Below are 27,661 nucleotides of genomic sequence, written 5' to 3'. Positions count from 1 at the left end.
CCTGACAATCAGAGTTGACCACCCTCGATCTGGAAGGAAGATCTGGCGTTAAGAACGGCCTATACTAGTTACGATAGAAGGGAAGTAATTACCGTCAGAGTAATTTGGGAAGGTCATTATTCCTGGAAAATAAATTTGGCATGTGTTTATGAAGGAGAGAGGTGTTTGGGGGCCATGGAGAAAAACCCGTATGTGTCCTATTAGAGCATTATTAGAGCATAAAGGTAAAGCTAAAGGTATCCCCTGTGCACTCTGTAAAAGTACCGTGACCTCACCATATAAACCAACAACAACAACAAACAAAAAACCCCCCCCTGACTGCGAAACCCTAAACAGAATTATACCCTTTAAAGGCCACTGACCTCCATGGACTTGAAAGGATGCAATGCAGTTTTATGACACCATTTTAAACCCCAGTTTGTTTGGACTTCTACCCTACTCTTCTCCGGCAGTGATCCACTTCCTCCCCCTTTAGCCTGTACTTTGGCTAAACAATTAGATGACCCCAGGCCAGCTTAGACCTCCACAGCTGAAGCCAAGTCAATTTGACATATTTTTGTTTAAAAGACATTAATACAGAAGAACGGTAATTCCAGATATCCAATATGATCTCCTTCCCTAATTATTTTACACCATAGCAAAATGCCATGACATAAAAGGTAAAGGTATCCCTTGTGTGAGTCATGTCTGACCCTTGGGGTGACGCCCTCCAGCATTTTCATGGCAGACTCAATACGGGGTGGTTTGCCAGTGCCTTCCCCAGTCATTACCCTTTACCCCCCAGCAAGCTGGGTACTCATTTTACCGACCTCAGAAGGATGGAAGGCTGAGTCAACCTTGAGCCGGCTGCTGGGATTGAACTCCCAACCTCATGGGCAGAGCTTCAGACAGCATGTCAGCTGCCTTATCACCCTGCACCACAAGAGGCTCTATTAGAGCATAGGACAGATCAAAAATGCAGTCTCTTTGGAGCATTTAGACTCGAAGAGGAAGTTTCAGGTCTGAATGCTAAAATGGTGTCTTTCAAGAGCCCAGAATCTTGATTTCATTTGAACCTTTCTTACGGGTGGGTTACATGTTCACATGAAAGCCGAAATAGTAACTGCAATTAATCCGCTGTGCCTCCACCCCCCCTCCCCCAAGCTTGTGGTACTCTGGAGTTTGAGTTCTGTAGATCACAGGTTTACATTTGCAGAGAAATCTAGAACAGGCTTGGTTAGGATTCTCCCCCACTCCCCCCATAGAGGTTTGGTAATGCCCAGCTGGAATGAAATGAGAAGGTGTTCCATTATTGAGCTTGCTGGGAGGCAGTTTACCCTCCAAAGAAACCTCTCAGTGTAAGTAAAGCCGGCTCAGATTGCTCTGAATCCCATCCGTAAAACCATCAGCTTTACACTAAATGGAGGAAACGGGGGGTGCTCAAGAACCAGCGAGGCCTTGCTGCCTTTTGCCTGCCCAAGAGGGATTCCGCAGCACTCTGTCACCAGCTTTGTCCCATCTCTGCGCGGGTTCAGTGGGGAACTTCCAGGAGGAAACGGAGCCGACGAGGGTTACCGGCTCCCCCTTTAGACTTCCCTGGTGCTTCATTCGCGCCAGCTGTCCAGCTGCCTCCGTCCCGCCATGCGGGATTCAGCCAAATGCATAGGTGGAATTACTGGCAGGAGTCCCCGCTCTGTCAGCCAGACCTATTGCCGCATTAATTCTTGCCCTTCGGCTTCACGCGGCGTCTCTCGGCTTCCTCGGGAACCCCCAGCAGGCCTTCTATTGTGCAAGGAGTGCAGCCATGACGTTGTCCTCTGAGATACATGCTTCCAGCCAGGAGACGTGTTAATAGAAAGCGACCTTTGGCCCCAGCCCACTGTGTCCCCCTGCTGCTTTAGTGTCTCCGCAGGAGGCTGCCTCGGCTCACCACCGCAGCTACCTCAGAGAACTGGAAGCCTCGCGATGGGGAAGCAGAACTTTGCGTGGAGAAGCAGAGTGCAGACGTCAACTTGCAGGCTGGGCCAGTAGCCAGGTTCTGTTCGGATGGTGGGCCTTGGCATTTGGAGTTTTAAGCTTGGGGATTGGAGAGGGGAGTTACATTCAGTAGCTTGAGGCTGCAACCCTGGATGGGCAAGAAGGGTAAACATTGACCCCTGTCAACTCCCACTGGTCCGAATGCCGCAGATCTCTCTCCCGGTCCCAGAAGCCGGTGTTGTACACGAACGGAGCTGGCAGCCCCTCTTGTTCTGACCTCCTGCTCCAGATAAAAGCTGCCAAGAGCCCAGACTTCTTCCGTTGCAGCTGCAGCCACCGCATTTAGCACCCAGGGACTTTGGGTGAACGACTTGGCTCTTTGGGCTCACGTGGGACCATTCTTTGGTCATCTGAAAGGCAGGGCCTTCTCACAGGCTGCTCTACTGTGCCGTGGGGGTTGCCAACTCAGGGTTGTGAAATTCCTGGAGATTTGGGGGTGGGGCTTGGGGAAGGAAAGGATCACGGCCATGAAGGCCACACCCTAAAGCAGCCCTTTTCTCTGGGGGTGGGGACTGATTTCTGTAGCCCGGAGATAATACCAAGGGCCATTCCACACCAGGATCTATGTTGCAAATTGGTTTCGGAATGAAAAAACGCCATTTTAAATAGTGGAATTCGTCATTATGCATACCTGCCTTTGTAGTGGAATCCAGTTGCGTTTCTATCGTTTCCCACAGGTTTCCGGTCTCGGCAAAAATCGCTAGCCAGGAAGCGATATTTGCCGAGCTTTGTCGGGTTAAAAAACACACACACACGTTGCAACGAATCTGCGTTGATTCGTTGCAACGGAGAGACCCATCTAGCTAGCAGGTGGCGTGTGAGCTGCCGTTTCATCGTTGCCATGCTCCCCCGAGTGGAAAAAAATCCACCCCCCTCCCACACAGGCACGATTTTCGAAAATAAAGGGAACCAGCAAACGGGGCTGTGTGGTACTTGGTGCTTGGTGACTTTAAACAGCTCTGGGGAGGGACTGCAGCCGGGGAAGCCTCGCTGGGTAAAGGAAGGCTCGCCAGTTCGTTGATCTCTGCTCGCTCCGAGAAAAAAAAATGGTGATCGCTTTGCCAGAAGATCAGAGAAGAGAGCCAGGGGGAGGGGCTTTGCAGAAACCGCAACAATGGTAACGCCCAGAACTTTTCCGCTAGTGTTGTAGATTGGTTGCAAGAGTGTAGCGCTTTCCGGAGGGTGAATCCACTTTTTGGGATTTCCCTGAAAGCGCTACAATGAAGCGCTTTTTGCGGATCAGTTTCAGGAGTGTGGCAGATTGTCTACAACGTTGTGCATAACCACATTTTTGTAGCAATTACAATTTGCCACACTCCTGCTACAAAGAATCTGTGCAGAATGGCCCCAAGAGTTCTCCAGGACTGAACTGGACGTTGGCAACCCTGACACAATGCGGTACTTTCCCTGCAAGAAGCTCAAGCCCCCAGCAGAGCTAAAGGCCACTCTTGTTAAAATCATTATGGAAAAATACATTTATTATTATTATTATTATTAATAAACATATCGAACCTTTAAAATTTCCAAAACGGAATGATCTTTTTAATTTACAACCGGTTCCATTATGCTTTGACTGGATAGCTTTGACATATTTTAGCCAGCACCAAAAGGAAAAAAAACAACAACTACAATTCATATGTAAATTAACTATGAAGGAGTTGGGGGGGAAATATGTACACGTCTCAATCTGGACTGAAAACACACACGGCAGTTTTGCCCCGTATTAGAATAAGACACAGATATCCAAATGCAGTTGGATATTTTTTTAGTTTTACCACCTATGAAATGGGGATAGGGGGGAAATAGCACCAAATGACCGGGAGAACACCCTGCATACAAAACATTGTGCAATTACAATTGTACAGTACTTTTAAAAACAGTACACAGCGTGGGGGTTTACATAACCGTAACGCCGCTGTTGCCACCTGCCCATCTCCCAGAGAACAAACCCATATGCAATTAGCACCAGTTGTTGAAACAGTGTCGTTTCCAAACTCGGATCTGGGGAGCAAGTGGCATGGCTGAGTATCAGCTGTCCCCCCCCCCCTCCCCAGGAGAAGGCCACCGACAGCCTTTCTGGATTTCCCAGGAAGACATTTTGCGCTTCTCGAATTACCCAGGGCTTGAGCTGGTAGGGTAAAGTCCAAAGTTGCACTTTATTGTTGGAGAACCACAGAGAGGCCCAGCATGACTGCTGACGACCCATCCTTTCCCCACAACGAACAGAGCACCTGGCCTACAAGGTGAGATGCCAAGGCCACGGGCTGTGTGCACAGGCGACCCACTTGAAGAGCAGTTGTAGGGGTGCAGCCGCTGTCCAACCCCCCCCCCCCCCGCAGCTGACTCTGATATGCACGGTGTTCCCTGAACGCAGACGGTTTGACACCCCCTGTGTTGTAGGAGTGGATTGTCAGTGGATGCAAAAGGCATGGTGAGAGAAAGGTTTGGGGTTTGCGGAAAGGGACCGGCAGAGGGAAAACAGAGGGCTTTGCTTTTGACTGTGGAATGGCTCCTGAAAGACACCATGTGCCTTAGACCAGGGGTAGTCACCCTTCTGAATCCCAACTCGATCGATTTTAATAAAAATTCGGAGCTCTACAACGCTATCCTGAGCAGAGTCGTACCTTTTGAAGGCCTGTAGGTGTTGAATCATTAACTCTAAAATTGCCCCAAACCTCACCCCAATGACATGCCCCCAAACACCTTAGTTACACACCAACTTGTTTTTCTGACGGTGAATCCGATACCTTTCCAAAAATATGTGTCTGTCAGGGGTGTGTGGATGCAGGTCTGTGGTCGGTTAATCCCCCGTCTTTCTTTTTAAACCGTAATGAATGAAAGATATTTGACCGGTCTCGAAATCTAACCCAAAGTCATCTCTTCCCTGCTTCAGAATTGCCCAGAGAATGAATAAATTCCTTTTCAAATTCACCCATGTACAAATTGGCCTATTCTGGCATGCAAAATTGATCTTCACCTGGCCATCTAATTTTATTGAATGAGAACACTCTCTGCCAGCAGCAAACTCCCCCCCCCCCCCAAAAAAAAAGTCTCTTCTTGCCCCTTGTTAAAATCTATATCTGTCTAAGGGTCAAACTCCTCCAGCTGCAGAATATTCGTGTACAAGGTTTTAGCATCCAATGAAACCAAAAGGACCCCCAATTCCACATACAACACACTGTTCAAGTAGTTGATCAAAGCAGTAGAATTGTATCTGTAAGTTGGCTGGGAAGGAAGCCAGTGTATTTTGACAAGAGTTCTACAAAACTATCTCTACCAGATAAAAACCGGTTTCCCTCATGGGAAGAGGGACATTTTTAATGGCCATCAGGCAATATGTAGAACTGGGATCATCCAGAAACTGGTATCCCTGAAATCCAATTTATTTATACTCCAATAATAAACTCTTCTTCTAAAAGTTTGTTCTCTTAGCAATTTTTCTACAGTTCCCCCCCCCCATTCCCCCACTTTGCAGTTTGTGGCAAAAGAGATTCCTATTTGATAATAAATTATATCTTCTTGTTGTTTTAATGAAAGGATGTTCAGGATTCAGGTATCCATCCAGGCATATTCATAATTTTAAATTTGATTCAGCTACCATTAGGAGGTAGCTGTTATAAAAAATGTAATATTTTATTTTTTTAATGTAGTATTTTAATTTTTAACATAAAATTTTATAAATTGGAGGCTTTTGCCCAAAGTTTCCTGAATGTTCTCTGTCCTTATAGAATAGCCTGAAGAAGACATCAAAATGCATCCAAAGCCGAACCTGATCTTGTACTATTTGCTTCGAGTTTTACTGGGGAGGCTCCTGGGTGCAGAGGTGGAAATAAAGGCACATAACTCTGAAGGCTTCACAATTCTTAAAAAAAAAGAAGCCAGGTTGTCCCTCTGCTGGTTCCCTAAGCCCAAAACAGCCCCAGTGGGGAGTTATTTGTATGACTTTGGAACTACACGTGCAGGGCAGCAGCTCTTCTCTCCGTGCCATGCCCCCCCTGCAACTCCTGTGTGCTTACAGGAGATGTGAGACAGGTCTTGTAGCTTGACCCTGAGCCTGTGTTCAGTGCAGGTGCCCATTTCTAGCCCTGTCCATTCTACACCCTGTCTCTTTCGGAGTTCCACAGGGATCTGGAGATAGCACCGGCCCCAAATCAAGGACAGACACCGGATTCTGCTTCCTCGGGGCAGCTGTCCACAGGGCCCAGGGGGCAAGGGTCCATCTGCACAGAGAGGGGTTTTTGCCACTGTCCTTTGGTTGGATCCACAGGGGTAGTCAACCTGTGGACCTCCAGATGTCCATGGACTACAATTCTCATGAGCCCCTGCCAGCAAACACTGGCAGGGGCTCTTGGTAACTGTAGTCCATGGACATCTGGAGGACCACAGGTTGACTACCCCTGCACTACAGTATCTCAAGGGGGACAGCAGAATTCATTTGTGGGACAGGAACGCAGGCCGTGTCTCTGTGTCCCCCTGCAATTACTTCTGAGAAGGAGAAATAGGGGCCGTGGTAAAAACTCAGAGGGGGATCTCAGTTGGTACGAGAGACAGACAGACCGAGAGGGTACAACATGGCCCAGAGATCAGACATGGCCCAGAGAAAGTAAGGTGGCTGAGCTATATTCCCAGAAGCCACCGTTTGGCCACTCCTGTTCTATTGGATCCCTCGAAATTTTAGCATTAAAAAAAGAATCCTGGATCCTAATATCGGTCTCTCCCTGCCACATGCAGATCCCGGCTGGGGTGAATTCACCCGCAGCCCAGTTTAAGCCATGGTGAAGGAGAAACTGGCCCCAGGACCCAGAAGAACTGATTCCAGTTTAAGCCGGGCTGTACAAGAAACCAGCCCCAAATCTGCTTCCCCCTTTGGGCTGTCATCTGTAATCTCTTTAGACTTTAAAGGGATTGCAGGAGAAATGCGACAAACAGCTGAGAGGTTCTATTTACTCTGCTAACAAATGGGTTATGGGCCCAGCACAATCTGCCTGTCATTCCCAAATATACCAGGATTTTCTTGGGATTTCCCCCCCTTGGTAGATCCAAATGCACACCCCTAGCAACAACATGAGTTATCTAAGAACACCTCTGGGAACACCCCAGATCTTTGAATAAGGCAGCCGGGTCTCTGCTGCAGACAGAACACTTGGTATGTTACAGCGGGGACCACAGTCTATCCTTCTTAAAAATCAGTCTGATTGCACAGGGAGGATTAGCACCAGTGGAACGCCAAGAGTGAAACAAACTCTTTCCTTGCTCTGGTTAGATTAATTGCAGACGTTCCCATTGCCGTGAAAGGCTAACATCTCGCCCCTCGGTTCTTGAGCACCATTAGTGTGTCCCCGCCACGGGACAGTCAGTAAGACCCTGCTTCTGTCGTCAGGGATTAATATGGCTCTTTTCCAAACACCTCCAGCTTATCGTATGGCTCATTGCACAGGGATGTACGTGTTTGCTTTTTGGTTGCCTTTTGCGAAGGCAAGCCACGGTTCGTACTTGGATAGGAAACAACTAAGGAAGATGGGGGCTGCTTTGAGAGAAGCGGGCTACCGCTGCATCTCTTGCCTTGAATGACCCAGCGCGCAATTATTATTAGCGGCCTGACAGCTCCGCCTAGCCCAATCTCCTCAGAGCTTGGAAGTAAAGCAGGGAGTCCACCAGCTTGGGTGTGTGTCAAACCTGAGTTTACTCCAGCTGTCATTGCAAATGCAGCCCAAATTCTAATCAATGCTGCTTTCAAATTCAGATATGGCTCCCGGGCTCATTAAATTGAGGAGTCTGTTTTGCAAATTTGGATAAAGTTGTTGGCGGAAGGCCATCGTGGCTGATTTATGGCGACCCTTGGGGACGTTTCCAAGGCAGGAGATCTTCCATTTACCAGTCTGTGTGGAGCGACCCTGGACTTCCTTGGTGGTCTCAAATCAGGGGTTTTGGAGGTCTGATGAGATCAGGCCAGTGTGGGCCATCCAGGTCAGGGCTGAACAGGCAATGTTAAAAAAAAATTAAAATACAGCAATGCAAAAAGACCATCTTTTGCCAGGGAGGAAAGAGAAAGTCAGTTCTCGGTTATGGTTTCCTTTGTTATCTTCTTCTTTACAAATTATTCTCTGTGGGATGCAAGCTGCAGCTGTCCAGGTTTCTCGGCAAAGATTTCAGACACGGCACTCCATCGACGTTGGCTTGCATCGGCTTTTCTAGCAAAGCCCCTGCCCCCCCCCTTAAATTAAGCATTTCATTAATGACTCTTTCAAGCCGTCAGCTCCCCACACACCGCTAGGGCTGAGAAAAGGATTCTCGAAGCCGAGGACGAAGGATTAAGTAACATCTCTATCTACACTGAATTCTAGGCCAAAAGCACGTGGAACTTTTAGTCAATTTTAATTGCTTAAAAAAAATCTTTTTAATTGCTTAAAAAAATCTTTTCCTTAAAAAAAAAAGAGAAAGAAATTGTAGTAAGCCATCCAGTGGCTGCAAATAATCTATATATTACCGGGGGGAAAAATGTAGCCATGTCTGAACATTATATGATTCTGTATGATTGGCTTCAAGATGATGGGGTTTTTCTTTTTGTCCTCCAAAGGTGGATTGATTTGGCACATCCCCACAGGGATGCGGTTTCAAGTCTTATAAAGGCAAAACGCAGGGAGCCACCAGGTTCAAGCAACCCGGTGAAGCGCTACAGACCCCAGAACTTGCAGCTTATAAACCACCCAGGAATTGCTTTGCTGGATCAGGCCCGGTTCCATCTAACCACGCATTCTGGTTCTGTGGCCAACCAGGTGTGACCAGGGACGGCCACCGGTCGCCGACCTCTGATATTTAGAACCGTAGTGCCTCCAAACTCGGCAGAATCATGCGTCTATCTCTGCTAAAAAGTCACAGATCGGCCTATCCCCCTGATAACCCATTTTGTTGGTTTTTTAAAAAATGCCACAAGCTAGTGGCCGTGAGTTCCATAAGTTAACGGTGTGTTTCTTTGTGAAGAACTGCAATGTGAGCGCCAACGTCCTCCCGAGGAGCAAAGCCCGGCTTCATTAACTCTTCTGCTGCATCTTGTTGGCATAGAAGTCTCTGCAGGTCTGGCAGCAGCGCTGGTACCACCTCATGTCCTGACAAAGGTTCTTCTCCCGAATCACCCGGCAGTAAACCGTCCACTGATCCCCTGCACACTTATAGGTCAGAGCGGCTTTTTAGAAAGCGCGAATGTTTTAAAAAAGAAGAAGGAAAGAGAGCATATTATGAGAGAGGTCAGGGAACGGGCTTCCAGGGATGGTCTCCTCCCAGACCATCCGGCACCCCTCGTTCCAATGGGATCCTTGGCTACTAAAAGTCCCGGAGCACCTTAAAGGCAAACAAAATCGGTGGCCGGAGATGTGCGTTCGTGAGTCATGGCTCGCTTCATTAAAGTGGGGAGTGGCTCATGAAAGATCATGCCCTGCAACAAATTTTGCTAGCCTTTACGTTGCTCCTGGAACCTTGTTTTTTTCCACGGCTACGGACAGACTAACCTGCTTACCCATCTTGCTCTATCGTCAACTAAGAGCTAGCCTGCGAGCAGATATTGCACGGGGAGTTTGACTAGGAGGCAGGGAGCATTCCAAGTCCCAGAGGACAATGTCTTACTCAGCAACATGTCCCCTAGCTGGTCTCGATAGACGAGACTGGATCTTTAAGATCGATGCAGCGCTGGATGGAAATACTTTTTTCTGCTCAGGCTTTTCTCCTTGTTGTTCAAGAGGGACCACAGTAGAACACCTTATTTGACCCAAACCACCTCTCCTTTGCCTTCGGTCATTCTAGATGGCCCCTAAACACCAACACCAGCTTCTGCCTGTGGTTGTGTTTATGGAGCCTTACTCCCCAAAGATCAGATTTGGTCGTCCCGTCCTGTCCCTGCTCCGGCCAGGGGATGAAAATTCTATCCCTCCTTTTTTCAGTGCTGCTTCTCATGTTTCTTGTAGAACAGCATACTTTGCCCTGGCAGCTGACAAAATCCGGGCTCAAGCTGCGCTTAATGGTTGGGACTCCTCCACCAGAACACAAAGAAGGTGCTAATTTGTCCTACTGAATTTTGACATGTTTTTGCCTATATCGCTTCACTGCTGGCTGTTCTCTGTTCGTATTTACTTGTATGTTTTTATCTGCTCAGTTGGGATGGCCGCTGATCACACAATAAGCGCACTGGAACCGACCCACTGACATCGCGGTTAAATTGGGTCTACGGCTGCGTCCGCTGATCTTGCTCTGCATCTCTGCCCCACAGTGCAGGGTTTTCCCACTGGGCTTCTACACTACCACTCGCCCCCCTTCTCAGTGCATGACTTCCAAAACCGGCTCTGGTATGATCTTTCTAAGAAGATGGTATTCAGAGCAGGTTTTCAAGACATGTGGGTGGGATAATGTGGACTTCCATACCTCCCAATACACATCTGGTGCCATTTCCTACCTGTCTGCCAAGCCCCTGAGTACACCTGGTGATTCCCTGCCCCTGGGCCCTGGTAGCCCTCCCCCACCATGGCAGGAGATTTTAAATAAAATGCAGCCTGGTGTACATACAGGAAGTGAGCCAAAGGGTAGCTCTAGGAATGGCTGGAAACCCCATGGTAGTACTCTATGGTTTCATCATAGAGTTTGCAGCAATTCCTAGAGTGACCCTTGGTCACTTTCAGTAAGGGAAAGTGGCAGGAGAGAGGAGGAAGTGCAGAAAGCCCTGTGTGGAGCTCACAGCATTTGTAGGAGCAGTGAAAGCAAAATGGGGAACATTAAGTGTCTCCCCCCTCACAGAAAAGGAAGTGATTTAAGGCACACAATTGGAGCCATTAGTGGTTGCATTAATTTCTTCAGGGCGTGTGCATACATGAATGCGTGTGAAAAGGATCAAAGTCCAGCAAATCCACGCTTACCAAGCCTTGGAGAGGTAATGGTATTGACATTTATCTTCTCGTTGCAGGCCTCTTGGTGACACTGTCGGTAGGCCGCAGGCTTGGAGAGCGCCGGACATTCGTTGCCATGGCGACCTGTGACTTTGTGCATGCACTGCACCACCCGCGACTGAAGGCCTTTCCCACAAGTTGAGGAGCACTGCGGGAGAGAAGAGGTTTTCCATCAGTGGTCTGGGACAAGGACGTGTGTGAAGGTGACATCACATAAGTGGTTCCCTTAAACCTCAGTGACTCAGAGGTAAGGAGCCATATGGGCTGCCATTTTGCCACAGACACAATCCTGTTGTGTGGGGAAAGCTGTTTCTTCTCTTGGTAGGAGAACGTAGCTCACATGGATTCGGTCTGGTGCTCATTTTGGGTTCTAACTAGGTCAACGCTGCTGCCTCAGAGACCAAAATGGGACCTACCGGCCTAGCTTGTTGCAGAAGTTCTGAGGAAAGACTTTTCTGTCCATTTTTTAAAATCATGGGATGCACGTATCTCGGCATGAATCTGTCAAAGTGAAACTCAAAAATATTGGTCTCATCCCACCCCAGAACTTGAGACACATAATGGCAACCCCTCTGACTGTGGTTCCCCTTCCCATCTCTCAGGCGTTTTCCACTTTCCACAAAGCAGCTGCAGAATTCTGACTGCACGTTCCCCAGCTGGAGTCAATCAAGGAGCCTTGTATTTCCAAATGAAGGAATGATGGATTTGTGAGACGTTGGCCAGAGTGCTGGTTTAGCTCATGCCACACACACAAAACAGAAAGGGTTTTTAAAATTTTAATGACATCAGAGATGCTCTTGGGAAGATTCTACAACTGTGCCGATTCTTCCTTTCCTCTCCAAAAAATCCCAGGGGAATGGGATAATTCCTGGCCAAGCCTACTATTTTGGTCAGTTTTTAAAGAAAAAAGATGGATGATTGGGCACAGCTAGGCGTTTCTCATCGTCAGGGTAATTTGTGGTGCCTAGGACCCATGTCTGTGGAGGAGAAGGTGGTGTTCTCAAATTCAGGGGCACAAGCCACTGTAGAAGCTCACAGAATGTTTGAAGCGGCCTTATACTGAATTCAACCAGGGGTGGCCAAATTGTGACTCTCCAGATGTCCATGGATTACAGGTACCATGGTAACTGTAGTCCATAGACATCTGGAGAGTCATAGTTTGGCCATCCCTGAATTAGACCACAGGTCCATCAAGGTCAGTTTTGAAGAAGAAGAAGAAGAGTTGGTTCTTATATGCTTTTCCCTACCCGAAGGAGGCTCAAACCGGCTTACAGTCACCTTCCCATTCCTCTCCCCACAACAGACACCCTGTGGGGTGGGTGAGGCTGAGAGAGCCCTGATATCACTGCCCAGTCAAAACAGTTTTATCACCCAGCTGGCTGCATGTGGGGGAGCGCAGAATCGAACCTGGCATGCCAGATTAGAAGTCCACACTCCTAACCACTACACCAAACTGGCTCTCGGGGCACTTTTGGGCACTCAACCTGGCAGCAGCTTTTCAGGGTCTCCGGCAGAGTAACCTCACTTAGCGCCTGGTCTTTTAACTGGAGATGCTAGGGATTGGAACCTGGGACCTTTTGTATACAAAGGCTCTTCTACAGAGTCACAGTCCCTCCGGAGAGTGTAACTGGACAGGAACTGCACAGGGAATCACAGACGGGAGGTCTGATCAGCTTGGTAATTTGGGATTTTTTTGTTTGTTTGTTGCTTGGATAACAGATCTGTTCAGTGCAAATCACAATGTCCAGGTATCTCTTCAGACACAACAACCTAATGGAGTAATTCCAGGATCCGCTACTGTGAGAAGTGTCAGGGAAAATGCACCTGAAATATTACACCTTACCTTTTGACATTCAGGATGGCTTAGAGTCAGGCAGAAAGACATTAAAACCACAGCAATGTCAAACACAACTGAAGACCCAAAAAGTCTCTCCCAAGTCAACACAGATTTTTGGGCACTGTACATGAACTGCCCAAGTGGTTTGCCGCTCATTTGTCCTGTAGGCATTCTGCTGAGTAAGAATGCCCCAGCCCTAGTGGATGCCGTGCAGCCCAGTCAAAGAGATGGCAATCTCCACTGGGATTTGTGAGCAGTATGACTCCATTTTTACAGCTGTTTTACATTTATGGACCCACCTCCCCTCTCCTCATTATTTCCCTGCCCCAAAGAAAGGGACAGTTTTTTGTTAATGTGGAACACATCTACTGCCATGCTCCCTAAAACGGAAATGATAACGGATGTGACGTCCATTGTCCCACCTTGGGCAGTAGATGGCAGTAGAGCTGTGAGGCTCAGAGCTAGGCCTTGGGGTGTAGAATCATAGAATCATAGAGTTGGAAGGGGCCATACAGGCCATCTAGCCCAACCCCCTGCTCAACGTAGGATCAGCCCTAAGCATCCTAAAGCATCTTCCCAGGTCCATCTTCCCAGTCCATCTTCCCAGTCCATCTTCCCAGTCCCAGGTCCAACTTCCCAGTCATCTTCCCAGGTCCATCCCACCTTTAGAAGTGAGGTACTTGCCTGAGAAGAGGGAAGTTTGTGTGTGTGAGCGAGAGGGAGGGAGGGGGAGGGTCCAGGAAGAAAAGATAAGGGAGAGAGGCAAGGAGGGAGTGGGGGGAAGAATCTGTGTCTGTGTGTGCATTTTTGTGTGTGTGGCTGAAGGAGAGATAAGGGGGAGAGGCAAGGGGGGAATCTGTGTCTCTCACCCCTCCTTATGTGGATGTGTTCCACATAAGGGGTGAGGATCATTGGTAGATTTTTTGTCCCATCTTAGTCAGGCACTCTCTTCTTTGCAGGCTATGTCTCCCCTGACTTTTGACTATGCAGGTCTTATGAACCCCAACACAGCTTTCTGAGTGGTCCTCCCTTCTCACTCATAGAAATGTTGGCCTGTCTCCAGCCCTCCGTTACGTGCTCCTACTTGCCTGTTGCTTTGAACATCCCCTTCTCTCTTGTACATTGTTGGTTTCCCCCCTGTTTTGTTTCCAGCCTAGTCCCAGCATGCACCTTACTGCTGCTGTTTTTGATCTCTCCACATGCTGTACACCGTTCCTTAATCTGCAGCTTAGAAGTCCGATGTTAAACTGAACCATATCCTCACATCTGCGGCGAAATCCAGATAACTCCATGTGGGTGGTCTTCCTAATGCACAACTCAGTGCTTAGCAAAGCTCAACGCCCTTGTCCTGTAGCAATTTCCACTCCTAAAACCGCTTGACAAACATCAAGACACGTTCACGCTGCCCTCTTGCTCCAGTAAAGTACACAGAATATGGCTCCCTGTTTGCTGGTCCCAATTGTGCCCAAATCCAGACAAAGAGAGCTGGCTGGATAAGAGTGGCAGTCTCTGATCTGGAGAGCTGAGTGTGATTCCCCGGTCCTCCACGTGAAGCCAGCTGGTTCTCTTAGGGCTGTTCTCACAGAGCAGTTCTCTGAGTTCTCTCAGCCCACTCTACTTCACAAGGTGTCTGTTGTGAGGAAAGGAAGGGAAGGCAACGGCAAGCCACTCCGAAATACATGAGGTCTTCTGGTTGACCTCGGGCCAGTCATTGTTCTCCCAGAGCTCTCTCAGCCCCACCTGCCTCACATGGGGTCTTGTTGTGGGGAGAGGAAAGGAAGGTGATTGTGAAAAACAGGGCTCTGATATTACTGAAGAAGTGTTGGTTCTTATATGCCGCTTTTCTCTACCCGAAGGAGTTTCAAAGTGGCTTACAATCTCCTTCCCTTTCCTCTCCCCACAACAGACACCCTGTAAGGGAGGTGAGGTTGGGAGAGCCCTGAGATTACTGAAGAAGAAGAAGAGTTGGTTCTTATATGCCACTTTTCTCTACCCGAAGGAGACTCAAAGCAGCTTACGGTCACCTTCCCTTTCCTCTCCCTACAACAGACACCCTGTGAGGTGGGTAAGGCTGAGAGAGCCCTGATATCGCTGCTCGGTCAGAACAGTTTTATCAGTGCCGTGGCGAGCCCAAGGTCACCCAGCTGGCTGCATGTGGAGGAGGAACAAGGAATCAAACTGGTTCACCAGATTAGAAGTCCGTAATCCTAACTGCTATACCAAGCTGGACAGACAGACAGACAGGCACTCATTTGAACGGAAATGTTACCTGCCTGGGTGGTCTGCCCTGAATAGCCCAGGTGTTGGCTTTTGCAAGTATCAACTCTTCAGTCACACAAGGGCTAAGCTGAAGTTTCTGTAAGCTAACAATAGCAGGTTTAGCATAAAACTAACTAGGTGCAGTCCAGATCCTTCCCACACCAAAGAGGGAGGTTCTACTCCCAATCTTGACTACTTGCTCCCTGTCTTCTGGTTAGCACAATCAAGAAAGTTTGCGTTATTCTGCAAGTATACAAGAGGGGATGCTCTGCAGGAAAACATCTATTCCTTTCCTTCTTAGGGTCGAAGAGAACAAGGCATCTGAGAGAGTTAGGCCATTGGCGTTTCCTTTCCCTGTAATCCTTTTCCTAATTTTTTGGTAAACTTTTTCTTAGAAGTTAAACACACACGTGTCTGGGGCTACGTTGGCCTGCAGCGCTCCACTTACCCTGCTAAATATCTGATGCCAGGCTCATCTAATCTTGTCAGATTTCGGAAGCTAAGCAGGGTTGGCCCTGGTTAGGATTTGGACGAGAGGCACCAAACAGATCCAGGGTGCTATGAAGAGGTGGGAAAGGCCAAAACAGCTTGGTTTGCCTCTCGCCTGGAAAACCCTAAAGTAGTGGTTCTCAACCCGGGGGTCAGGCCCCCTTTGGGGGGTCGAATGACCCTTTCACAGGGGTCATGGCAGGGCAAGCAGCTTGGCCTGGGGGGGGGGGAGGCACCATCCACACAACAGCCTTGTGGGGTAGATCAAGATAGAGCATTCGTCCGTCTGGAGCAGCGGAAAAGAGCGAGATCGGCATGGTGGGACAAGAGGTAGAAGTGAACTGAGAAAGCCCGGAAAAAACCCAATTTATATTCAATCATGAACAATGGATCTTCACACCTTTGGTCAGTTTTGGTTTAATTTCCGTGAAAGAACCCTTGCCTAATTTTATGGTTGGGGGTCACCACAACATGAGGAACTGTATTAAAGGGAAGGTGGAGAACCTCTGCCCTACAGGGTCGTTGTAAAAGAGCCTAGTCCTGACACCACGTTCTACCCACCTCTGTGCATCTATTAACCAACAGGCAGGGCAAACATCACAGTCCCCCTCCCACACCACCACCACCACCACCCTGCCTGCCAGCTCTCCGTCTTAACACAGAAAGAATCACCAAGTTGGCCTTTCCCCCCTGGCCCGGCTTTGAGTGTAACTTGATTGCTTCTCCTGGGAGACCAAGAGCAGCGCCCGGGCTATGCAATCGGGGTTTTTCAGTGCCAGGAAGGCAGACTTTCACATGTATCTTGAACTGCCTTGGTTTGGCAGCTAAAAGGACATCTGGCTTATTTTAGAGAGAAAGAGTTTCAGCTCTCTGGGAGAGGGGGACGGATACAGAAACGTGTACAAAAGGAGGGGGGCAGCGGATCCAGCGTTGTGACAGGGAGCAGAGGGAATTGGGGGAATGTCAGACTTGGGTCACATTCAATCCTAAACTCATTGGCTGGGAATTGAGGCCTTGCCGGTTTCAAACGAAAGAGAATCTCCAACTTCTTTTTGCAAGGTGCAAGTGGCCTTTGCACCGCAGGGAGACAAGATGAGCCCCCTCCCTCAGTTCAAGCTCGTCCCCTGCTTTCCCAAGGATAGTAGGGAGTACTGACTGCCCATGCATACAGGGGTAGGCCTTGCGCATTAACCTCCCCCCACATGTCACCACTGCTCCACTAAAGTCTGCTTCCCATTGTCTAAGTGAAAAAAGAACGACAACAGAAAAGCAGAAAAAATCTGGAGTCCAGCGGCTCCTTTAAGACCAACAACGTTTCGTTCTGGATATAAACTCTCATGCGCATGCACACTTCTGCAGGTAAGTTTGCCCACAAATGCTCCTTCTCAGAATTAAACCTTGTCAGTCTGAAAGGTGCCCCTGGACTCCAATTTTGTCCCGCTGCTTCAGACCAACACAACCACCCACCCGAACCCACCCAAAAAGCCATTCGGAAAGAAATATTTTTTTAAGGTTTGCATTTTGGTGGGATCTGTGGGTGTGGCCCAGGAACTCCCCGACGTGCTGACAGTCCCTCGAAAATGACCTCAGCGCCTCACAGATGCTGGGGGTGACAGTCTGGCTTTTGAGCAGAACTCCATGGTAGAGCTTTGCCCCCAAACTAGAGGGGGTGCCACACCTCACGCCTGCTCCCCCCCTCCCCACACACCTGAAACTTGCAGAGCCTCTGTTTGCAATGGCAGACACCTCCGTTTGTTGCTGACCTAGATGGCCCAGATTAGCCTGCTCTCCTGAGAAGCTCACCAGATTTGGCTGTGGTGAGTACGTGGATGGAAGACCACCAAGGAAGTCCAGGTTGGTGCAGAGAGGCAGCCAACGGCAAACTACCTCTGCTCATTTCTGGCCTCGAAACCCCTACGGGGTCACCGTATGCTGGCTGCAACTCGGCATCACTTTACACACGCACAAAGAAATTTCCATGGATGTATTCAACTCCGTGTTGCTTAAAACATAGGGCTTCGTTCTCTGAACTGAAACACAGCCAGGGTGTTCTCAGAGGTTCTTGTTTTCTTAGTTAACTGGCCTGCAGAAAAAATCTTTTGTATAAACTTCAGGTCAACGGCCTCTTTTAGCATCATTAACGAAGAATTACCGAGAAGAGTTTGGCCTCACGGTGCCAAGTTCCAAGTCGCCCGTAGCACATTTTAAACCATTTTTCGCAGCTTGAGAATGTAAAGAAAGCAGCTTGCAGAGAGGGGAGGGACCTCACCAAATCTACAATGGGGGCGTATCAGCGAGAGTAGATCTAAACAAAAATAATCTTTCATGCAAAGTCAGGGTGTCCAGTAAATGATTTGTTTAATTCCAAGCAAGAATAAAAAAAAAAATTAAATCTTTCGGCTTTCAGGGGGTTGACTCAATGTTAGAAAGTAATAAAATAAACGGAGGAAATCTTTTTTTTTTTTGGACTGATGCAACAAGCATCCCAGAATAACCCAGCTTTCTGAATTGCCTTCGGGCTATACTTCAAGGCTTGGACGGCACCGGGAACAAGACAGGGCCAGAATTCTGGGTGTGATTTCTGTGCCTAATTGCAAATGACTTCATGTTCAAAGAGCACAGAGTTCAAGACGACACACATCAAAAGCCGAAGAACTTCCTGGAAATATCGCGATGCCAAAACGGGGAGAGAGAGGAGGAGAGAGGAGAGATTCTGAGGCCATGCGCGAGTACTGATACAGCTTTTCCTCTTTTGACCAACTTGGAATGCACATTAAAATCAGAGTCCAGGAGCACCTTTAAGACCAACAAAGATTTATTCAAGGTGTGAGCTTTCGAGTGCTTGCACTCGAAAGCTCCCACCTTGAATAAATCTTTGTTGGTCTTAAAGGTGCTACTGGACTCTGATTTTATTGGAATTAGTAATAACGCCCTTTTGGAGATTTAAGTGAGAAAGGTCTGAAAACGTACATTTTAGGGAGAAGAGTGGCTTTTACAAATCCGCAGATGATGTAGAATTGCCTGGTTACCCCCTGCTCTGGCCACCTGTAGGGGATGGGAGGGGGGTTACCAGAACTAGATTTGAAAACTCCTGGATATTTGGGGTTAGAGCTAGAGATGCGAGTCTCCAGATGAGACCTGGGGACCCTGCGGTTTTATAGCTCACCTCCAGGCGACAGAGATCAATTCCCCTGGAGAAGGGGGCTGCTTTAGAGGCTGGACTCCATAGCCACGTATTCCATATTAAGGTTCCTCCATGCCCATTCCCGGTCTGCAGGTATTTCCCAACCAAGATCTGGCACCCTTAGCCTGGGAAGGACGGGGGCCTCAGTGGATACAATGCTACGGAGTCCCCCCTCCAAAGCATCCATGTCCTCCAGGGGAACTGACCTCTGCAGCCTGGAGATGAACCGTAATTCCAGGAGACCTCCAAATCTCGGGGGATAAAACATTATATGCTGCAGGGAGGCATGCAGGGAGGCATGCAGGCTGCAATGCTGCATCACCAGATGTTTCTGCAGGGGACTCCTAACCATTGCTTTAGGATGCTTAGGGCTGATCCTGCATAGAGCAGGGGGTTGGACTAGATGGCCTGTATGGCCCCTTCCAACTCTATGATTCTATGACATCTGTACGTGCAACATCTGCGTGTGGTGAATCCCATCTGCACAATCCTTCTGGCACAAGCTGAGCAATCACGTGTTCTCAACGTCTGGCTGGCGATGCATCCAGTACTGAAAACCTCCCCAAATACTTTGCAGGGGGAAAAAAAGGAGCTTTAAAGTTTGTCCAAAACCCCAGACACTATGTCAAAAAAGATGACGTGGAAGGATTCAGAGCTGCAAAATCACCTGTAGCCTTTTGATGCTGCAGCAGGAGAAAAGAGAGAGAGCTCTTGGGTTTTCTCCAAGGGAGTCATAATGTTATTGGAATTGAATGGGAGGCTTGCAGCTCAGGGGTCCCCCAGCCTTTTTGAGCCTGCAGATTCGGAAATCTAGCGTGGCTGCCAGAAGGGGTCTGCCGCGGAAACAGGAGCAAGCCACAAACTGGCTGCCACAGTTCAGTTGTAGCCACACAGTGAAGAAGACCCAGCGGCTGTGGCCAGAGTGAAGCTTTTAGAAATCTGCACAGCTATCAAATCTCCAACGGCCAATCAGGAACCACGCTGGGGTCCCGCTGGACCTAAATACGGCAGGCACCAGAATGTTGGCAGGTCCAGTGATGGCGACTCCTGGACTAGCAAGTTATTTAAAATCACTTATCTCTTGGGTGGGCCCATGGAGCTGCCTTCTACTGAATCAGACCTCTGGCCCATCCAAGTCAGGATTGTCCGCTCAGGCTGGCAGAGGTCTCAGGCAGAAGAAGAAGAAGAGTTGGTTCTTAGATGCCGCTTTTCTCTACCTGAAGGAGGCTCAAGGATGACCCTGGGAGTCGCCTTCCCTTTCCTCTCCCCACAACAGACACCCTGTGAGGTGGGTGAGGCTGAGAGAGCCCTGAGATTCTTGCTTGGTCAGAGCAGTTTTATCAGTGCCGTGGCGAGCCCAAGGTCACCCAGCTGGCTGCATGTGGGGGAGCACAGAATCGAACCCGGCCTGTCAGATTAGAAGTCCGCACTCCTAACCACTGCACCAGACGGGCTCTCTAACAGGGAGGATCAGCCTGATGAGGGAGGGCTTGCATGAAGCCACCTGCTGTGTCCATGGCAGAGGCAACCTTTTACCTGTCAGCCGACCCTGTTTCTCAGCCCGGCTGCTGACGCGCGCTCATGGGAACAGATAAACTGGACTGGCAGAGTACGCCGCAATCCAACCAAAAACAGAATTTGAAATGCAACAGCCTCATGTTTTTCTTTGGTCCCCCCCACCCTCCTCCTTTTTTATGGAATAGGGATCACGACGGCCCCAGCCGGAATAATTCGGTTGCAAAATTAACACAGCTCTTGTTCCTGCAGCCGTGATGGATGGCTGCCAATCCTGCCTCGAAGACACATTTCGGGGGAAGGGCACAAAAGCAGGGCTATCCAAACAGGAAATGAGATCGCCCCTCCTCCCCAAGCCCAACGCATCCCGCTAGGCAGAATACCCGCTGCCAGGATTTCGTTGCTGGAGACACGGACGGACGGGGAAGGCAGCTGGCAGCTCCTCGTGGCGGGGGGGGGGGGGCAGGTGTTCGGAGGCAGGTTTTCAAGGGCGCTTCATCATCGACGGCAAGACTTGGCAGCCGCGAGAGCATTCGGCACGCTGGATTATATCATTTGCCAAGTTCTTGCTGACGCTTCCAGGTTTATTCCAGGCAGGGACGGGGCCTTCAGGGAGCCCCGTCGAGAAGCGCTGCCAATCAGGGGCTTGACATGGAAATTCAGGCTCATTTCCGGGGGGGGGGGAGAAGGGGGGGATGTCACAGAACGTGGCACGGTGCCATGTTCCCATGCCCTCCCCTCATGAAGGGGGGGGGGGAGAAAAGAGAGTCAGCGTGGCTACAGCACACCAGCTGTACAGCTGTGGTTGTTGATCACCTGCTATTTTTTTTAATATATATATATATATATATAAGACAGAGATTCTGGTTTTGGGGGGCATCCTCTGGGCATGGGGTCACTGAGAGCGGGCTGGCACTTGTCAATTTCCTGCATTCTGCAGGGGGTTGGACTAGATGACCCTGGGGGTCCCTTCCAACTCTATGATTCTATAATGTATGTTACTTTCCAGTATCCAAATGACCGCTGGTTCTAAGAATACTAGCTGGGAGGTTTCTTTGAACGGAGCAGGCAAATGTTGCATCCGGACCTTGTTCTGGCTTTGGAAACTGTAAAAGAAAGGAAATGTTCTGAGCTGGAAGTGGCCTCACACATCAGCCTCCAGGTGGGGACTGGAATGGCAGTGCCTCTACGGACAGCAGAAATCCATTCCGCTGGGTTGAGTGTTTGTAAAGTGGATCTTATAGTGTTTATACCACTTTCAAGTCCCTCCTCTCCCTAAATTCTAACCTCCCCAGGCTTCACCCCTAAAATCTCCAGGTCTTTCCCAACCAGGAGATGGCAAGCCAAATTTGAAGGGATCTCAAGGGTTCTCCCCGGGCTCTTGGTCTCCAAGCGAAGCATGGGATAATGCCCGCTTGTTTCTATAACTTGGCAAATCCTCTTTATCGCAGAGCGTTTCCACTTGCTCGGCTCAACGCCTTTCCATCCAAAGTATTACAAGGGAGGTTTGCCAAGATTCCTTTCGAAAATAGACTATGCCCTTGAGCAGGGGTAGTCAAACTGCGGCCCTCCAGATGTCCATGGACTACAATTCCCAGGAGCCCCCTGCCAGCGAATGCTGGCAGGGGGCTCCTGGGAATTGTAGTCCATGGACATCTGGAGGGCCGCAGTTTGACCACCCCTGCCCTTGAGAATCAAATTCTCCTGACACCGTGCAACATATCTTACCAGATTGTCCCTTGTTCATTGTCCAGCGTAGGCATGATATACCTCTTATACCCAAATGGAGAAATCATTCAAAAGACCTGATCTGCCCATTTTTATTGAGTGATAAGGATGCCAATGTCACTTTTACTATGGCTGAATTTCTGTCTTCAGTTTTTAAATTCAAATGGACTGATGTATTTCGATACAAGAAAATCAGAGTCCAGTAGCACCTTTAAGACCAACAAAGATTTATTCATGGCGGGAGCTTTCGAGTGCTTGCACTCAAAAGCTCACGCCTTGAATAAATCTTTGTTGGTCTTAAAGGCGCTACTGGACTCTGATTTTATTGTGCTACTTCAGACCCATTTGAATCTATCCTGATGTATTTTGACTATCTCTGCTAATCTTTATGCCAATAAAGGTATTGAGAGTGTGTGTTTTAGGGATCTCAAGGGGGGCAGGATGCAACTGCCCACTTGAATTAATAGTGTCCATGATCAGTTGATCCTCTGAAGGGCAGAGAGAGAGACACACACACACACACAGAGCGAGTGAGAGAGTCCTAAAAATGTTATTCCACCTGTTAATACACAGAGGCTGTTTATATTGGCTTGGTCCCTCCGTTTCCATGTTCCACATTATAAGGTTCCCTATCCCAAGCAGTGGATGAAAGGAATTCTTGGTGTGACCCAAATACAGGCTTCTTCTAGGACAGAAAACAAAGAGCGGGTACCTCCCTGACTTAAGCATTGCATGCATCGGCTACTTAAAAGAACATGTTTGCAAATTCTTCCAGCGTTGTTTGCACAGAGTCAGCAATCTGCCCCTGATACAAAGCCTCACTTTTTTGAGATCAGTAAAAGGACTCGGCATAAAGTGACCCAAACAAACAAACAAACAAAAAACTCTCCCCCCAAAAAATCATCACATTCTATGAATTCCTTTAAGCAGTTGCTCCACTTAAAGATTACGGAGTGTGTGAAGATGATAAAACCAATCTGGAACATTATATTCCTGGGAAGTCTCATGTCCTTCTGCAAACTGGGATAGCTAGAAACAGTTAAGGGACTTAAGATGCAATTCGTCAACAGGCTGTCAGTCCTACTGACTTAAGCCAGAGTCCTAATGTGTGTGTATGTGTGTGTGTGTGTGTGTGTGAGACAGAGAGAGAGAGTCCGTGGGAGGTAACTAGAGATCTCTGTGAAACTTCAGCATCTCATTAATATACAGAACAGATACAAAACTGTAGGGTTCCTATTCATGAAATTTGTCCTCTTTCCCTCTTGTTGCAGTTTCATCCGGCCAGGTGACATAAGCACAACAAAGCAAAAGATTTGGGTCCTCTCTGCAGATTACTGTGTACATCCTTGAGGATGTCAAGAGGCCAAGGGAGCGGCGGCTAAGAAACCCAAGTCATAAATAATGATAAATGAATAAATAAATACAGGTGCCAGCAACGTCCAGAGATGTTACATACATCAAGAGAACCGCTGAAATGCCTACTGACTAAGCCTCACCTAGTTGGGGGTTCGGCGTATCGCCCTACCTACCTTGGACCAGTCCCCCATCTTCCACTCGTAACAGCCGGTGTGATCCTCGCAGTGCTCCTCCTCCCTCGGCCGGGTGGCTGCGTCACACTTCCCTTGTGGATTGGTGCACGTGACGGTCCTCTTCTGTATCCCACGTCCGCAGTCCGACGAGCACTGGGAAGCAGCCGGCAAGACGAGAGGTCACCGATTGCGGCAGAGAGGGAAACGGAACGGAAGCGTCTCTCCCCACCAGCATCTAAGGTTTGTGGAGCACGTTTAGATTGGGGCAGAAGCGTGCGGGACTGCCTTACGCTGGGTCAGGACGTCAGCTCCAGAATAATGCCACCTGCTAGGCCAGGTGTTGTCTGGCATCCGAGGCAGAGGCCCTTCTTGCCCAACCCGTGCGCCAGATGTTTCAATAAGAGGTGCAGGACCACCTGGGACCACCTGCTTGCAGAAAGCAGGTGGTCCATTTCAGAAGGTTCTACTTTCCTGCCATAGAAAGCTTCTCCTCAGATGTATGAGAAAATGGTGACACCATCTCAGGCTAAGCTCTAATCCACTGGAGTGGGATATGAACTGGATTCATCCATGTTATATATACCCCGCTTTTCACCCCCCAAAGGAGTCCTCAAGTGGTTTACAAACACTGTTCCCTTCTTCTGCCCACACCCCGTGACGTAGGTGGGGCTGAGAGAGCTCTTAGAGAGCTGCTCTGTGAGATAATGAGCCTGCATGCCTACTCCTGGCTTAAACTCCTCCTGTTTCTTTTCTGCTCTCCTGTCTCTCTTCCCCCACCCATCATCCTTGAGCCTGCCTGTCAACAAGCTGGTGCTGTCACGTCCGTTGACATGCCACTTTGGGGCGGGGCATATAACAAACAAACAAAAACTGGGGGACGGGGTAAATAGAAAACACCAAGGGAAAAACAAAACAAAACAAAAGAGCTGGGTAACAGTGGCTAAACTAAACAATGCCTCCAAAAGGGCAAAATAGTAATGTACAAAGCATCGCCATCAGTAATAACTATGCAATACTGTGTTTGTGCGCAAAAATACAAGTGTTAAACCTAATAAGATAGTCCAGGCAAAAGTCCAACAGGTTATTTCCAACTGACGTCCGAATGAGGTGGCTAGCACCCTGGATTTCCTGGACGGTCTCCTATCCAAGTCATAATAGAGCCAACCTTACTTAGCTAGGCTGGGCAGGGTGGGGGCATCTGGGTCAAGGTGATAAGTAAGTGCCACCAAGTCACAGCTTACGTCCCGTGACCCCCATGGGTTTTGGAACCCATGAACACAGGTGGTTTGGCCTTGCCGGCCTCTGTGTAGCAGCTGCGGACTTCCCTGGTGCTCTCCCATCCCATTCCTAAGCAGGGCTGACTGCTTAGCTTCCAAGACTGGACACGATCAAGCCCACCTGGCTCCATCCAGGTCAGGGGAACCGCCCTCTACCAGCGGGCCAAGACAGGCCCTCCTTGGGCCTTACAGGCCCTCCATCCATCAAGCGCCAAAAAGGCAGCTGGCTGGAAGCTGAATAAATAAGTTGGAGATATGAGATACTCTCCGAAAACTTTTGAAAGTGCTCCAAAGAAGCCAGTGGGTTTAGGGGGGGGTGGGGGTCCCAGAATGGAAACAAGTCCGGGCTCGAGGTGAGTTACAACAAATGGGCAAATCTCAGCCTGCCTGTCTAACTGTCATCACACCGAAAGGGAAGAGAAAATACAGTCCCGGCAGTCATGACCCGGTGACCTTGTTAAGGACATGAGTGACAAGTGTTTATGAGCCCGCGAGAAAATGGACGTGCCTCCAAATACTTTGCAGCAACTCCAAAGCAGCTTCTTCATGCAATCTCTCTCTCTCTCACACACACACACACTCACAATCACAATCTGGGAAGGCTTCCATTGAATTGACTGCATCGGATTGCATGAGTCTTCCCCCTACCTGTCAGGAAAGTAGCATTTTATAGGGAGCACATGCAGTATTCTCAAGGCTACTGGGAGGGAGTCCTTCCAGTGGACAGGCGGTGGGGGAGATGTCCACAGTGGCTTCTCAAGGCTGGGGGGCTGACTGTGCCCCTTCTCAAAAGGAGAGAGGGGGCGGAGAACGTCATGTTGTGTAAAAGCCTGAGGAACGGGGTAACCATGAGGCTGGGAAAGTCTCAGAAGGCGCCCTGACCTGGACAGGCCTGGCTAGGCCAATCCCATCAGATCTTGGAAGCTAATCAGGGCTGGACAGGAGACCTCCAAGGATTTGGGGGGCATTTCCTACCTTTGACCATTCCGACGCTTCCCAGATGGAAAGGCAGTCGCGGCCTTCGCAGCTCTGTAGAGGAGCGGGTTTGGGGCCGAGGCAGTAGAGGTCTCTGGTGCCCACGTAGGTGCCGTTCTGCAGCTGATAGACACAGGTCACTTCTCGGATCTGGATGCCTTTGGCGCAGGTGGAAGAGCAAGGGCTCCACTGGCCAGCCACCCACCTGTTAAGAGAAGGTGCAGCAAGGTTAATTCCCTGACACAGCCCACAGGACGTGCGCCTATGCCAGATGCAGATCGCTGGTGTGAAGGGATGTGCGGACATGTGTCACCTTCCGCCATCCACCTGGACCCATCTAATTGTTGGAGAACAGAAATATACAACTCAGAGGCGCCTCCTGTTGGCTCGCGGCACATAATCCAGATCGGTTTGGTTTTTAAGAAAGTGTGTTATGGCCTCAGTCCGGATGGTGTCAGAAACTAAGCAGGGCAGCCTGATTAATCCTCCATCTGCCAAGGAAGTCCAGGCCAGCAACTGGTGCATTCCTTGTCTTGAGGAGTTGGCTGTGACTGGAGGCCCCTTTTTGGTGGCCATCACTCAACTAGACCACCTCTTGGTTGCTTCCAGGGCAGGCTAGCAAACGGACAGCTGACACACCATCTGCTCTTCCTACAAAGATGGGGTCCCCCCCTAGAACAAGTCTACCGCGGGTCCAGAGATGCAGTCTCTTCCTCCACCTAAGGAGCAAAGGATCTTGGAACCAGACCTGGACATGTAGACGACACTGTTCACTGCTTGTATTTCGAGCATCTTGATGTAATCTACAAATGTATACGCAACATACATCATCTATCCAATTGTAGTAAAGAAATAACAACTGAACAAGGGCAGGATCGGCCCATGGACACCAACAAGAGCAATTTACAGTCCTGTAGCAGGGGTAGTCAACCTGTGGTCCTCCAGATGTCCATGGACTACAATTCCCATGAGCCCCTGCCAGCGAACGCTGGCAGGGGATCATGGGAATTGTAGTCCATGGACATCTGGAGGACCACAGGTTGACTACCCCTGTGGTAGCACACGAACAACGGTTGACCTCCAGGCACCAGTTAAGCCTCCTTTGGTGGGAGGGGCTCAGGGGATCTTATTTGCTTAGCTGCCGTTGTGTGAATTGTTCTCTTTTTGCAACTAAAAATTTCACTGCTGCGATTGTTTTTAATAACCTGTTTTGTTTTGTTTTGTTTTGTTTCATTCATGTCAATCTCATAGCTGGCGTGCTATTTTAACAAAAGTAAAAAAAAATCCCTTCAAGTTTAACAAGTATGTGATTTAATCTAAGCAAATGTCTCTCACATCCTTGTGCACACACAGCTGTTAAGTCTCTCTGTTCTGTGACATCAGAGCAGCTAAGCCAATAGGGAGCTTAGGAGTCGGGATTCTTCTGCTTGCACAGTGGATACACCAATACCTTCATTAACTCCCACCCATTCAGGAAACCGTTCTGAGGCTGTCCAGAAACCCTAGACGACCCAGGTCTGAATTCCCTCTTTGTCACAGAAGCTTCCTGGGCCAGTCACACGCTATAGCCTAACCTACCTCACAAGCTTGTTGTGAGGAACCAATAGAAGAGGGAAGAACAACAGTATAAGCGAAGCTTTTGTGTGCATGCACTGCACCTGAAGATCATTCAGACAACACTGTCAGCTGTTTCTAGTCCCCACCGGGAAGGGAAAAAATTGGGGTGTAAGTCTCCAAACACACAAAGAACTCCTTTGCGCTTTCGGTGAGAGCTGGGGCATTTGAGAGCAACCCTTGGCTGACAACTGGGGGACGACACACGGCAATGAGGAATGTCTTTGAGAAACACCGATCCGTCCGTCTCTGCGAAGTACTTCCTACGCGCTGTCAGGAAGGAAGATCCAGTCTATAATTAGAGGGAT

The 27,661-nt window shown here is 49.0% G+C and overlaps 1 protein-coding gene across 2 annotated transcripts in view; it reads right to left on the bottom strand.

Moving 5' to 3' along the window:
* Positions 1–3,473: 3,473 nt before the first annotated feature.
* ADAMTS17 (ADAM metallopeptidase with thrombospondin type 1 motif 17) overlaps positions 3,474–27,661 on the bottom strand; it is a 157,258-nt gene continuing 133,070 nt past the window's right edge. For both annotated transcript variants that reach the window (XM_077317337.1, XM_077317338.1), the window contains 4 exons: positions 25,740–25,944; positions 23,488–23,640; positions 10,917–11,094; positions 3,474–9,199 (listed from right to left, as the gene is read on the bottom strand). In XM_077317337.1, coding sequence (XP_077173452.1) covers positions 9,048–9,199; positions 10,917–11,094; positions 23,488–23,640; positions 25,740–25,944 — 688 coding nt within the window. In that variant the 3' untranslated portion in view covers positions 3,474–9,047. The remainder of the gene's footprint in view (positions 9,200–10,916; positions 11,095–23,487; positions 23,641–25,739; positions 25,945–27,661) is intronic.

The sequence above is a fragment of the Paroedura picta genome, chromosome 18 (genome assembly GCF_049243985.1).
Source record: "Paroedura picta isolate Pp20150507F chromosome 18, Ppicta_v3.0, whole genome shotgun sequence".
Classification (NCBI taxonomy): Eukaryota; Metazoa; Chordata; class Lepidosauria; order Squamata; family Gekkonidae; genus Paroedura; species Paroedura picta.
This window is presented reverse-complemented; position numbering and strand designations above follow the sequence as displayed.